Source organism: Scyliorhinus torazame, chromosome 10, assembly GCF_047496885.1.
Source record: "Scyliorhinus torazame isolate Kashiwa2021f chromosome 10, sScyTor2.1, whole genome shotgun sequence".
NCBI lineage: Eukaryota > Metazoa > Chordata > Chondrichthyes > Carcharhiniformes > Scyliorhinidae > Scyliorhinus > Scyliorhinus torazame.
Genome location: NC_092716.1, coordinates 60,694,498 through 60,709,682, shown reverse-complemented (window position 1 = coordinate 60,709,682; position 15,185 = coordinate 60,694,498). Strand labels below are relative to the sequence as shown.

Sequence of the window (15,185 nt, the reverse complement as noted above, 5' to 3'; positions counted from 1 at the left end):
GACGGTCATGCGTACACAAACAAAAACATTGAATCAAGTCCAGCTTAGCAGCTGACACAGCAGTGTGAATGAATTCAGGCCTTTGATTCTGATGGTACGTAGGTGGGGGAGTGTGGAACTCTCAGAATGTTCCAGGAGTTCTGAAAAATCCTCTCTGGTTTCAATAATAGGAACTTGATTCTGTAACTCCTTTAAAACCGCTATTTTTGCTGCCTGACCTTTGTTAGCTGCTGCTAATGTGGATTGCTTCATTGGAAAGAATGTAATGCAATCCTTATTGATTCTCACCGCTGCCAAATTGTCCATACTTGGTAAACAGCTTTGTCAATGGCGCATGTCAGAGCCAATCAGAAAGCTCAGGAATTACCTTACATATTGATTAACTTATCTGCAAAAACAAAAACTATATGATCCGACAAGTAGGTACGGGTGAATTTTGCATGGCTATGCTCCCGGCCCTGAGTCTGGTTTGATGGAATTGCAGGATTGGATGTAAACGTCAGTGTGTTTTATTCTGGATACTCAATATATGATTCCCCAGTCCTTGCTCCTGATTCAATTTGCCTTATTTTTAATTCATTTGTAGTTTTAAGGACACTCAATTAGGTGAAAGATTGGAGATTGAGTTCCATTTGTACACAATACTCTGTATCGCCCTGAGAAAAATCTGCCAATGCTACTGGAGAATTTATTTTTAAACATTTTAGTGATAAGAACACTTAGAAATAATGTGGAGATGCCGGCGTTGGACTGGGGTGAGCACAGTACGAAGTCTTACAACACCAGGTTAAAGTCCAACAGGTTTGTTTCGATGTCACTAGCTTTCGGAGCGCTGCTCCTTCCTCAGAGATGGGGTAACCCCAGGTTAAAGAGGTGTGAATTGTATCAAGCCAGGACAGTTGGTAGGATTTTGCAGGCCAGATGGTGGGGGATGAATGTAATGCGACATGAATCCCAGGTCCCGGTTGAGGCCGCACTCATGTGTGCGGAACTTGGCTATAAGTTTCTGCTCGGCGATTCTGCGTTGTCGCGGTTACCCCATCTCTGGATCTGTAAAGATTTAATCACCTGCTAATGCTCGCATTCCTAGCATTGTTTGGCATCTTTGAATCTGTCTATATATATGTTTCTGGAACATACCTCTTCATTCACCTGAGGAAGGAGCAGCGCTCCGAAAGCTCGTGACATCGAAACAAACCTGTTGGACTTTAACCTGGTGTTGTAAGACTTCGTACTTAGGCTCTGAATTTAAGTTGCCTAGGCCGATTGCTCTCAGTTCTAGGTCTCAGCACTCCATGAACTAGCGTGTCAGTTCAATACTCTATTATTGGGGGCATACAAAATTGATTATACAGGGGGTGATTCTCCCGTGCCGCGCCGCCTGGGAGAATCGCTGCTCACACAGTTTTTCGCGCGACTCCGGTCCGACGCCGTCCGGCCATTCTCCCAACCGGCGAGAACGGTTTCATCGAGGTGGGCGCCGCGCATGCCGGAGAATCCGCCGAGCAGGCAGTAGAGACGATTCTCCCAGTCCCCCGCTATTCTCCGGCCCAGATCACGCCGTCGCCGTGCACCCCTGCTAAATAAATTTGTCAGCCAGTCGTGCTGGCTGACTAAGCGGAAGAAGGAGGTGAGTAGGCGGGCCCATTCCAGCAACCAGGAAGTAGCGTCCACGGCCGGTGATGGCGGGTGGAGGGGGGGGGGCGCTGTAGGAAGCGTCTGCCGCGATCCCCCATGGGGTGGGGAATGGGCTGGGGGGGGGGGGGGTTGGGTGGTGCATTGGGGAGGGAGTGGGGAAGTGTGAACGTGGTTGGAGGGGGGAGTGGGGGAGAGGGGGGAAGGTGGGCACGGTTGGGGGGGGAGTGTGGGAGAGGGGGGAAGGGTAGACGTGGTTGGGGGGAGTGGGGGAGAGGGGGAAAGGGTGGACGTGGCTGGGGGAGTGAGGAAGGGGGGACGTGGTTGGGGGGGAATGGGGGCGAGGGAGAAGGGTGGACGTGGTTGGGGGAGAGTGGGGGAGAGGGGGGAAGGGTGGACGTGGATGGTGGGAGTGGGGAAGGGTGGATGTGGTTGGGGGGAGTGGGGGAGAGGGGGGAAGGGTGGATGTGTTGGGGGGAGTGGGGGAGAGGGGGAAGGGTGGATGTGGTTGGGGGAGTGGGGGAGAGGGGGGAAGGGTGGATGTGTTGGGGGAGTGGGGGAGAGGGGGAAGGGTGGACGTGGTTGGGGGGAGTGGGGGAGAGGGGGGAAGGGTGGACGTGGTTGGGGGGAGTGGGGGAGAGGGGGGAAGGGTGGACATGGTTGGGGAGAGGGGGAAGAGAGGGAAGGGAGAACGTGGTTGGGGGGAGTGGGGGAGAGGGGGGAAGGGTGGACGTGGTTGGGGGAGGGGGAGAGGGGGGAGGATGGACGTGGTTGGGGGGTTGTGGGGAAGGGTGGGCATGGTTGGGGTGGGGGGAGAGGGGGGAAGGATGGACGTGGTCGGGGAGGGGAGTGGGGAAGGTTGGACGTGGTTGGGGGTGGGGGGGCGAGGGGGGAAGGATGGACGTGGTTGGGGAGGGGATTGGGGAAGGTTGGATGTGGTTGGGGGTGGGGGAGAGGGGGGAAGGATGGACGTGGTTGGGGAGGGGAGTGGGGAAGGTTAGATGTGGTTGGGGGTGGGGGGGGAGAGGGGGGAAGGATGGACGTGGTTGGGGGGGAGTGGGGAAGGGTGGACATGGTTGGGGGTGGGGGGAAGAGGGGGAAGGATGGACGTGGCTGGGGAGGGGAGTGGGGAAGGGTGGACATGGTTGGGGGGAGGGGGGGAGAGGGGGGAAGGATGGACGTGGTTGGGGGCAGTGGGGAAGGGTGGACATGGTTGGGGGTGGGGGGGAGAGGGGGGAAGAATGGACGTGGTTGGGGAAGGGAGTGGGGAAGGTTGAACGTGGTTGGGGGTGGGGGGGAGAGGGGGGAAGGATGGACGTGGTTGGGGAGGGGAGTGGGGAAGGGTGGACATGGTTGGGGGGGAGGGGGGGTTTGGGATGGGCGACGTGAGGACTAAGGAGGATGGGTAGTGTAAAGGGGTACAAGGAAGAGTGGATGGGGCAGGAGAAGGGCGCGGGGTGAAAGATTGAGAAGGGGGAAGGAGGAGGGGGCGGGACAAACGATGCCACCATCCTGCCGGGTGTGTGGGGGGGGGGGGGGCGGACCTCCACAGTTGCCCGTGGGACTGTGACCACCAGCTGGTGTTCAGTGGCAGGAAGGTGACGAGAACACCCATCCAAATCGAGGGCATGGTGAAGGGCTGTGTCCGCTGACGCTGCGATGAGGAAGGACAGGTTGAACTGTGCGGGATACGGATACTGTGGGAAGGTGGCACTGTGCGTGCCTGAATGAACATTCACCGAGCTGCTCGGCACCCATTCATCGAAAGGGCCCTGGCTGCCTACCTGCCAAAGCGACCTCCTAACAAATTTTGTTGCCTCTCCCTCCCAAACCAGCAGCCATCGAAGTTCGCTGCCATGGCGGCAGCGGCAGCCCTGCAGATGGGCATCTGTCGGGGCCGAGCAAGGCGGCTTAGGGCGGGTGCTGCAGAGGGAGTGGCAGCAGATGGCCCTGTGCCAGCCGCTGCCGCTGCAGGCCCTCACGCCCGCCAAGTACAAGAGGAGGCGGAGGGTACGGATCACCTCCACGTCGTCGGCCAGGAAGAGGGCGACGAAACCGATCCTGGTGGGTCACCAGGGGATGAGCAAGAGCAGGTGGTCGTGCCACGGCGGCGGAGGCGTCCCATGCGGCACCGTGTGTACAGGGACCGCGTTTCCTTCGAGGACCTAACGGAGGTGACATGCAGGAGGAGACTCCGACTGAGCCGTGAGACGGTCGGCCATATATGCCACCTGATGGCGCACCTAGAACCACGTGGAACTGGGGGAGGACATGCCCTCCCAGTGAGGGTGAAGGTGACGGTCGCCCTGAATTTCTTCGCGGGGATCTTTGCGGCATCAGTCAGGCCTCGGTGCACCGGTGTATCCGGGCAGTCACCGATGGCCTTTATGCAGTCGCGGCACGATACATCAATTTCCTGGAGGGCCACGCGCCAGGGCATCACAATTCGCCACAGTGGCCGGCATCCCGATGGTACAGGGCATCATGCATGTGGTACACGTCAACCTGCGTGCACCAACGCGGGACAGGGCGTCTTCCTGAACAGGAAGGGCACATATTAGATGAACGCCCAGGTGGTGTGCGGCCAGGGAATGAGAATAATGCACATGTGCGCCCAGTACCCAGGAAGCGTGCATGACGCCTTTATATTGGCACAGTCCTACATCCCCGCAACTTTCGAGGGTCACCCACGCCGGATGGGGGGCTGGTTGCTGGGCGACAGGGGTTATCTGTTGCGGCCGTGGCTGATGACGCCCATACGGAGGCCACAGACCAACGCGGAGAGCCGGTACAATGAGGCCTATGTGACAACCAGGGGTGTAGTGGAGAGGTGCTTCGGCCTCCTGAAAATGAGGTTCCGGTGCCCGGACCGCTCAGGGGCGCTCTGCAGTACGACCCCAACAGGGTCGGAAGGATCGTCGTCGCCTGTTGCGTGCTGCACAACATCGCCCAACAGAGGGGCGATGTGATGGAGGAGGAACAATCAGGTCAACCCGAAGAGGGCAGCGACTCTGAACTGGAGGATGAGGAGGAGGAGGAGGATGGGAGGGCGGCGGGGCACAGACACTATCGGGGCACGCGATGTGGCCGGGAGGCCGCACGACGCCACCGTTTGGTACAGCGGGCACGCGATGCTTTGATCGCCGCACGATTCGCACACTAGGGGGAGGACATCGTTGTTCAGGGCACTCGCACCATTGACCGCGTGCACTGGCAAAACCCAGCACCCCCCTCACTCACCTCCCGCACCATCGCACAACCCTACCACACACGGCACCACCGTCAAGCAACACAACACCTGCGGCACCTCGTTACTGTCGGTAGACCTTGACTTCCGTAAGTGGGTATGAACAGTGCCATGTCGAATGATGACAACCCGCTCTGCGATGAGCTGTGAGCTACAGATCGCTACTGAATGTCTGACTCATGGCCACGTCCGAACAACCCCCACCTTGGTGTCCCCCCTATGCGTCACGGACACTCCATCACATGTTCATGTGCGGCAGCGGGCGTCGGAGCACTGCGGACGACGGCGTGTTGGGTGGGGGGTCTCCCGGCCTCACCCTGCGATGATCGTCGAACACCACCGTCACCGGGCACCCTCACCCCCCCTCCCCAGGCACTGGAAATAGGACAGACGCATGAAGGTTTGGTGCAGCAACTTTAATTGTGACATTGAGCGACATGTGCCCTAGCCCCTATAACTAATCCGTGCCCTGCACCCATGCCAACTTACTACGTGTCTAACATTTTAGCCTTACGGGCCCTACCACTATGTCCAGACGGTACAGCAGGAGTGGATGTGGACTGCTGAGAATCATGCCCTTTGACGTGGCTCCCCGTCGGCGCACGTTTCCTGGGGCGGCCCGGCCTGCATGGGCCAGGCTGCTCGGCGGGCGTGCTGGATGGCGCGCTGCCACCCTCCTCTGCCCGCTGGTCATCAGATGCACCAGGGACAGGACGGGGGGGGTGCGAGTGTTCCGGTCCCTCCCTTGCCGTGGTTACCGGGACAGGCACCGGGACCTCCTCCTCCCTCGGGAAGCCCGTTAGCCCCCTGGCCTCTCTATGGGACGGTGTTGCGCGCGGAGGCATGCCCCGTTGCATCACCGACACCTGGCGCTGCCAGTCCTGGAGGCCCGCTGTGGAACCGACCAGGGTCTGAACGTACCCGGTGATGGAGCTGAGGGAGTGCGACATCCCTGTCAGGGACAGCGCTACCTCCCGCTGGGTCTGGGCGACGCTGTCCATCATATGGACAAGGCCGCCGATGCTCTCAGCGATGGCCTGCTGGGACTGGGCCATGGCCTGCTGGGACTGGGCCATGGCCGCCTGGGACTGGGCCATGGCCTGCTGGGACTGGGCCATGGCCGCCTGGGACTGGGCCATGGCCTCCTGGGACTGGGCCAGACCCCGGAGTGCGGCGGCAATGTCCATGCGGCTCTGGAGCATGGCTGCCTGTGAGAGGGCAGCCCTGTCATGGGCCACGGATGACGCATGCACACTAAGCCCCACGCCCTGGAGAACCTGACCCATGGCGGAAACCGTTTCACCCATTGCCTCCATCACGGACGCCACCCGTGCCGTGTCGGCCTGGGTTGCAGCCATGACCAGCACCACTCCCTGCTCGTGGACGCGGATGGACTCCTCTAGCTGCGGCTGCAGTTGCCAGAAGACAGCCGTCATCCCGTCGTCTGGTCCCTGGGGTAGCGAATGCATCGGGTCTGTGGGTGGGCCTGGAATTTCATAGAATTTACAGTGCAGAAGGAGGCCATTCTGCCCATCGAGTCTGCACCGGCTCTTGGAAAGAGCACCCTACCCAAGCCCACACCACCCTATCCCCATAACCCAGTAACCCCACTCAACCAACACTAAGGGCAATTTTGGACACTAAGGGCAATTTAGCATAGCCAATCCACCTAACCTGCACATCTTTGGACTGTGGGAGGAAACCGGAGCACCCGGAGGAAACCCACGCACACACGGGGAGAACGTGCAGACTCCGCACAGACAGTGACCCAGCCGGGAATCGAACCTGGGACCCTGGAGCTGTGAAGCAATTGCGCTAACCGCTATGCTACCGTGCTGCCCTGGAATGCCCAGGAACTGTCTGGGCAACAGCTGGGTGCTGGGCCTGGCCTGCCCTCCGACCGTCCAGCCCCTCGGCTGCTCCTACCTCCACCTGCTGTACCGGTTCGGCTGTGTGGTGCGCACCAGTCTGTGAACCAGAAGCCTCGTCACTTACTTGCCCAACCGGGGTGAGTGTATCTGCGATGTTGGAGGGTGTGGGTGACAGCAGTGCCGCGGCCGCTAGGTCCTCGTCTGTCCCCAGCTCTGGTGTCTCCTTTGTGGAACCTTGGCCCAGTGCATTGAGACCACGGCCGAAGACAGGTGCCGTGCCCCTCTGCCTCGAATGTCGCAACGTCCTCTGTGCATCACTGTCCGGGCTCGCTGTCCCCTCCTCGTCCGTCTCACTGTCATAAGAGTCATTCCTGTCCATCCTGACGTCTTTGTCTGTCCTCTGTGCGTCACGCCTCGATAGTCCGGCCTCAGAGGATGGCCCTCCTGCCTGTGATCCTTGCCCTCTGTCCCGTGCGTCCCTGTTGATGTGTTAAGTAAGTTGGTTCAACGTTGACTGCAACTGGATGCAGTGAAACTAGAAACAGGCTTCTGACATAGGAGATGGTCCAACACTGTTTTATTGAACTTCCTGATTGCTGTACATAGTCTGCTGTGAGTTGGCACTCTATCAATGTAACTGATAACCTCCTACTGGCTTGACCAGACTAACTCTCTACCTCATGGTGATAGTGCTCACTGGCTTGTGCACTCTTACTATCTCAGTAGCTGTGTCCTGTAGAGAGAGGGAGAGTCTTAATGCCCTGTGTGCTTTGTAGTGGTGGTGTCCTGTCTGGTGATTGGTTGTTATGTGTCGTGTGTGTTCATTGGTTATCCTGTGTGTCAATCACTGCCTGTCTGCATCTCATTATATACATGAGTGGATATTATGACACCTGTGGCCAGAAGAGGTTGGGGCTGTACGGCAGCGGGGTGAACTGGCAGTTCCACGGCGGTGCTCGTGTGGCCCTGGAGAACACAGTAAGGCACATTTTGTTAGACTTGCGTGGTCGTAAGTGAAGGGGTGGAGGGGAGGTTGTGAGGGTGTGGACTGTGGGACTGGTGCAGTGTCAGGCGGTGGGGTGTGAGGGTGTGGACTGTGGGGCTGGTGCAGTGTCAGGCGGTGGGGTGTGAGGGTGTGGACTGTGGGAGTGGTGCAGTGTCAGGCGGTGGGGTGTGAGGGTGTGGACTGTGGGAGTGGTGCAGTGTCAGGCGGTGGGGTGTGAGGGTGTGGACTGTGGGAGTGGTGCAGTGTCAGGCGGTGGGGTGTGAGGGTGTGGACTGTGGGGCTGGTGCAGTGTCAGGCGGTGGGGTGTGAGGGTGTGGACTGTGGGGCTGGTGCAGTGTCAGGCGGTGGGGTGTGAGGGTGTGGACTGTGGGAGTGGTGCAGTGTCAGGCGGTGGGGTGTGAGGGTGTGGACTGTGGGGCTGGTGCAGTGTCAGGCGGTGGGGTGTGAGGGTGTGGACTGTGGGGCTGGTGCAGTGTCAGGCGGTGGGGTGTGAGGGTGTGGACTGTGGGAGTGGTGCAGTGTCAGGCGGTGGGGTGTGAGGGTGTGGACTGTGGGAGTGGTGCAGTGTCAGGCGGTGGGGTGTGAGGGTGTGGACTGTGGGGCTGGTGCAGTGTCAGGCGGTGGGGTGTGAGGGTGTGGACTGTGGGGCTGGTGCAGTGTCAGGCGGTGGGGTGTGAGGGTGTGGACTGTGGGGCTGGTGCAGTGTCAGGCGGTGGGGTGTGAGGGGGGGGTGGGGGTACTGATGGGATGAAGGGCTGCGTGCATACAGTGGATTCTCACTTGGAGCTTCGCCTCCGACCTGGCACGCCGCCACCTCCCGGCTGGCGGCTCCCCCAGCAAGGTCCAGTGCCCTTTGCTCATAGACGGTCAGGGGGTGCAGCACAAGTGATCCCCCTCCGGTTCTTGCACGCTCCCTGTAATTGTGAACTGTCTTGTCCTTGGGGGGGTGGGGGGGAGAGTTGAAGAACCTCAAGGTTAGGCGGGCATCGGCAGGACGCACACATGAACACAACATTATCACAAGGTGGGGACACTACGACGGCGTTCACGATGGCACGGGCACTTAGTCCCGCGATCGGAGAATCGCCCCCACAGTGTTTCAGATATACCGGTAGCCATGAAGAGGTATTAACAATGGCTGAGAGAATCAGTGACTTTCTTTGCTATACTGTGCTCACAACACTCCAAAAGGCCAAACACTGGGAATAAATCTCCTGAGAAAATACCTGTTTAAGAAAAGAGAAAACTAATTGAAGATGCTGTTAAATTAAATTACATCAGAACATTATGTTGATTGCAGTGTTGGAGGTGGAGAATTGTTTGACCGTATCATTGATGAAAACTATAATCTGACAGAATTGGACGCCATCATCTTTGTCAAGCAGATCTGTGAAGGTGTTCAATACTTACATCAACAGTATGTCCTTCATTTAGATCTTAAGGTATGTTTATATTCACAGACATTCCTCCATTCTAAACCCACTGCTGAATGACCATTTATTTAATCATCTTTGTTTGTATGTAAGTTCATGATTAGTCAACTTGAAGTTTATTGTTAATTATCTATCTTGTTGCTGTAAACTAGTCATAGGGCGCGATCGCCCAAAAGGGAACAAAGTCCCCGAGCGAGTGCATTTAGCCGCATGTTTTCCGGCACTCGCGGTGTCGAGAAACACGTGGCTATTCAACGCGACTCATGTTGAATAAGGGGCCTGAATAGGAAAAGCGCAGCCGAGGCCGCACATAGCCCCGTTATTTATAATGGGAAGCTCCACTTGCCAGAACTCCCCATTGAAGCAAGGGCATCCCGATCTCTGAGGCCCTGAAAATAATCCATGACCTACCCCCACCCCGAATGCAATATGGGACCAGCTAGCACCCAGGTGGCACTACCATGGTGCCAGGATGGCACCACCCTGCCCAAAGGGCATACAGCTGGGCGTCTCCAATCCCCTGAGAGACCCCTACGAGTGCCATCCCATCTGGTCCCCGTTTGTGGAGACCAGTGCTAAACGGCGAAGGGATTGAATCCTAAAGCCTCAGGTACCTTGGGAAACTACATATTAGAGTGAGGCTAAATGCCTCGCTCTAATATGCAGATTTGCTAAAAGGTGATCCTGCCCATTTTGGGAGGGAATCACATCGCAAAGTCTCGCCAGATTGGATTGAATCTCACAAGGCGCTGCGAGCTGGATAGATCCCGGGAGCGGGGTCTTTCAACGGCCACGCTGCACCACGGTGAGCTGCTTTTCTGGCGCAGTGTGGCCGTAGGATGGCGCCCATAGAGTCATGCAGTGTGCTGGCACTGCTGGTACTACCTGGGCACCCTGGCAGTGTCAGCCTGGCACCTTGGCACTGTCACTTGGGTGCCAGCCTGGCGCATGGGCAGTGCCAGGATGTAACAAATTTGCAATGTCGTGGTTAAGGAGCAATTTTCAAGTGGACAGACAATATGCGGAAGCACCGGAGGAGGGACTGTACAGGGAAAGGCAAAGGCTGCATGTGGAATTTGACTTGCTGACTACAGGCACTGCAGAGGCACAATGGAGGAAGGCGCAGGGTGTACAGTATGAATATGGGGAGAAGGCGAGCAGATTGCTGGCACACCAATTGAGGAAAAGGGGAGCAGCGAGGGAAATAGGGGGAGTGAGGGATGAGGAAGGAGAGATGGAGCGGGGGGCGGAGAGAGTGAATGAGGTGTTCAAGACATTTTATAAAAAATTGTATGAAGCTCAACCCCCGGATGGGAGGGAGAGAATGATGGATTTTTTGGATCGGCTGGAAATTCCCAAGGTGGAAGAGCAGGAAAGGGTGGGACTGGGAGCACAGATCACGGTAGAAGAAGTGGTGAAAGGAATTAGGAACATGCAGACGGGAAAGGCCCCGGGACCGGACGGATTCCCAGTTGAATTTTACAGAAAGTATTTGGACTTGCTCGCCCCGGTACTGACGAGGACCTTTAACGAGGCAAAGGAAAGGGGACAACTGCCCCCGACTATGTCTGAAGCAACGATATCGCTTCTCTTAAAGAAGGAAAAGGATCCGCTACAATGCGGGTCCTACAGACCAATTTCCCTCCTAAATGTGGATGCCAAGGTCCTGGCCAAGGTAATGGCAATGAGAATAGAGGAATGTGTCCCGGGGGTGGTTCACGAGGACCAAACTGGGTTTGTGAAGGGGAGACAGCTGAACACGAATATACGGAGGCTGTTAGGGGTAATGATGATGGCCCCACCAGAGGGTGAAACGGAGATAGTAGTGGCGATGGATGCCGAGAAAGCATTTGATAGAGTGGAATGGGATTATCTGTGGGAGGTGTTGAGGAGATTTGGTTTTGGAGAGGGGTATGTTAGATGGGTGCAGCTGTTGTATAGGGCCCCAGTGGCGAGTGTGGTCACGAATGGACGGGGATCGGCATATTTTCGGCTCCATAGAGGGACAAGGCAGGGATGTCCTCTGTCCCCATTACTGTTTGCACTGGCGATTGAGCCCCTGGCGATAGCGCTGAGAGGTTCCAAGAGATGGAGGGGAATACTTAGGGGAGGAGAAGAACACCGGGTATCTTTATATGCGGATGATCTGCTACTATATATGGCGGATCCGGCGGAGGGGATGCCAGAAATAATGCGGATACTTGGGGAGTTTGGGGATTTTTCAGGGTATAAATTGAACATGGGGAAGAGTGAGCTGTTTGTGGTGCATCCAGGGGAGCAGAATAGAGAAATAGAAGACCTACCGTTGAGGAAGGTAACAAGAGACTTTCGTTACCTGGGGATCCAGATAGCTAAGAATTGGGGCACATTGCACAGGCCAAATTTAACGCGGTTGGTGGAACAGATGGAGGAAGATTTCAAGAGATGGGATATGGTAGCACTGTCAATGGCAGGGAGGGTGCAGGCGGTTGAGATGGTGGTCCTCCCGAGATTCCTCTTTGTGTTTCAGTGCCTCCCGGTGGTGATCACGAAGGCTTTTTTTAAAAGGATAGAAAAGAGCATCATGGGTTTTGTTTGGGCCGGGAAGACTCCGAGAGTGAGGAAGGGATTCTTACAGCGTAGTAGGGATAGGGGGGGGCTGGCATTACCGAGCCTAAGTGAGTATTATTGGGCCGCTAATATTTCAATGGTGAGTAAGTGGATGGGAGAGGAGGAGGGAGCGGCGTGGAAGAGATTAGAGAGGGCGTCCTGTAGGGGGACCAGCCTGCAGGCTATGGTGACAGCCCCATTGCCGTTCTCACCGAGGAACTACACCGCGAGCCCGGTGGTGGTAGCTACACTGAAGATTTGGGGACAGTGGAGACGACATAGGGGAAAGACCGGAACATTGGGGGGGTCCCCGATAAGAAACAACCATAGGTTTGCCCCGGGGGGAATGGATGGGGGATATGGAATGTGGCAAAGAGCAGGAATAACGCAACTGAAAGATCTATTTGTGGACGGGAAGTTCAGGGACGAAGGGGAGACTATGGTGGACGAACTAAAAGGGAAATGGGAAGAAGAGCTAGGGGAGGAGATCGAGGAGGGGCTGTGGGCAGATGCCCTAAACAGGGTAAACTCGTCGTCCTCGTGCGCCAGGCTAAGCCTGATTCAGTTTAAGGTATTACACAGGGCACATATGACTGGAACACGGCTCAGTAAATTTTTTGGGGTGGAGGATAGGTGTGCGAGGTGCTCGAGAAGCCCAGCGAATCATACCCATATGTTCTGGTCATGCCCGGCACTACAGGGGTTTTGGGTGGGGGTGACAAAGGCGCTTTCAAAAGTAGTAGGAGTCCGGGTCGAACCAAGCTGGGGGTTGGCTATATTTGGGGTTACACAAGAGCCGGGAGTGCAGGAGGCGAGAGAGGCCGATGTTTTGGCCTTTGCGTCCCTAGTAGCCCGGCGCAGGATATTGCTAATGTGGAAAGAAGCCAAGCCCCCGGGGGTGGAGACCTGGATAAATGATATGGCGGGGTTCATAAAGCTAGAGCGGATTAAGTTCGTCCTAAGGGGGTCGGCTCAAGGGTTCACCAGGCGGTGGCAACCGTTCGTCGAATATCTTGCGGAAAGATAGATGGGGGAAAAAAGAAGGCAGCAGCAGCAGCCCAGGACTGGGGGGGGGGGGGGGGGGGGAGATGGGGGGGGGGGGGGGGGTATAGCCTGTGACAAGGCAGTTGCCAATTAGGGCTAGTTTTCATTTTTGTTATTTAATATTTATTTATTTGTTGTTTTTTGTTTATATAAAAAAGGTCATTATTATCTGTATTGTTATAATGTTGTGTAAAGGATGCACAATGTACTGTGTTGGTTGACCAAAAATTTTCAATAAAATATTTATTAAAAAAAAAAAAGGAGCAATTTTCACAACTGAAGCCTGCACAATGTAAAAGAACAGTAAGAAGTCTTACAACACCAGGTTAAAGTCCAACAGGTTTGTTTTGAATCACTAGCTTTCGGAGCACAGCTCCTTCCTCAGGTGAACTCTTCCAGATCAGCTTTGTTTTAAAAAATATAATTGACATTAAAAATGAGTCAGTTTAGTTGTCAATACGATAGATGAGAGATAATTTTGTGAAAGATAGATACCTCCCCAGAGTAATGAGAAAAAGCGGCATTTATCACCCAGAAAGTTCATGAATTCCACACGGAATTGCACGAGGGCAAAATGCTTTGTGAGACAGGGAAAACCAACATTTGGGTCATTCCATGTCTCTTGCGACAGTTATTAAACTGCAGCAGCTTGGACCTTTGGCTGGGAAAATGGGACAGGAAGTCACAGAACAGAAAAATAAAAAATAACTAATTTATTGATTAATTTTAGAAAGCAGTTAAAGTTTTCTTGCATAAGATAATTGTTGGATTGTGCTTTTTTTTGAGTAGTCACATGATGTATCAACAATGCTAGTGGCTTTAAACTTCTGCTTATACCAGGATCTGTTTTGTGATGAAAATGCTTTTGTTGTGTCCCACAGCCAGAAAATATTTTGTGTGTGAACAACACAGGAAATCAGATCAAAATTATTGATTTTGGTCTGGCTAGAAGGTAAGAACTACATCAATTTATTTAACAGTTATTTGATTCAAGTAAAATAATTCTAATTGCCAACGTCAGTTCAGTTCACTGATAAATCATTGTCACAATGTCCAAAAAAAAAATCAATTTTATAGATTTTACAAACATCTATGAGCCTCACAATTCCATTTATGTGAACACTCTCTGGTATGGGACTGAGGCTGAGATGATCCCATGTTTGAACCTTGCTCCATATTAAACAAAGGTGTGTAACCGAAACATTAAAGTTGGCATTAGTGCTTCTGAGCAGGGCAGAAGGAAAATCAGGCTGGTTTCCTGGTCCTGGTCGCCATCTAGTGACTAATACTGGAAAGTGGACATACATGGCTGAAGACAGAATCAGGATTGACAATGGATGCTCTTGCAGTCATACTGTGTACTTGGATGGGGAGAAATAAAATAACATTTCTGTGCACTATGTAATGATTGGAGCTGCATGTTTGAAATTCCCATTAGATTCAGTGTCGTTCTGCTGCAATTCTGTTTTCACTCTCTCCCTCTGATCTAACCACCCAGTCGTGGCAAATATAAACAGCTTTCAACAGCACAATTTCATATCAGGATCACCACTTTGGGATGGGCCATGGGCAGATGAACTCCCGTAAAAGCACTTTCAACATTGTTGGTCGGTACAGGTCTTCCCTGGTAAATGGATAAAAGTCCTGTCGACCCTGCAAAGTCCTCCTTGCTAACATCTGGGGGCTGGGGCCAAAATTGGGAGATCCCACAGACTAGTCAAGTAGCAGCCAGACGTAGTCATACTCACAGAATCATACCTTACAGATATTGTCCCAGACACCACTAGCATCATCCCTGGAGATGTCCTGTCCCACCGGCAGGACAGAACCAGCAGAGATGGCGGTACAGTGGTATACAATCGGGAGGAGGTTGCCCTGGGAGTCCTCAACATCGACCCTGGACCCCATGACGTCTCGTGGCTTCAGTTCAAACATGGGCAAGGAAACCTCCTGCTGATTACCACGTACTATCCACCTTCAGCTAATGAATCAGTACTCCTCCATGTTGAACACCACTTGGAGGAAGCACTGTGGGTGGCACGGGCACGGAATATACTCTGGGTGGGGGACTTCAATATCCATCACCAAGAGTGGCTCAGTAGCGCCACTACTGACAGAACGGGCCAGGTCCTAAATGACTGGGATTGCGACAGGTGGTGAGGCAACCAACAAGAGGGAAAAACATACTAGACCACATCCTCACCACTCTGCCTACTGCAAATGCATCTGTCCATGACAGTATTGGTAGGAGTGACCACCACACTACTTGCATGCCAAATAACATTACCAGCAAATGGTAGACAGAGCTAAGTGATCCCACAATCAATGGATCAGATCTAAGCTCTGCAGTCCTGCCACAT

At 54.6% G+C, this 15,185-nt stretch overlaps 1 protein-coding gene across 3 annotated transcripts in view; it reads left to right on the top strand.

Annotated features, from left to right (window-relative positions):
* The window catches only part of mylk3 (myosin light chain kinase 3), a 125,752-nt gene that overhangs the window by 97,243 nt on the left and 13,324 nt on the right, over positions 1-15,185 (top strand). For all 3 annotated transcript variants that reach the window (XM_072518179.1, XM_072518178.1, XM_072518177.1), the window contains exons 8-9: positions 9,060-9,201; positions 13,707-13,777. In XM_072518179.1, the coding sequence (XP_072374280.1) occupies positions 9,060-9,201; positions 13,707-13,777 (213 nt within the window). The remainder of the gene's footprint in view (positions 1-9,059; positions 9,202-13,706; positions 13,778-15,185) is intronic.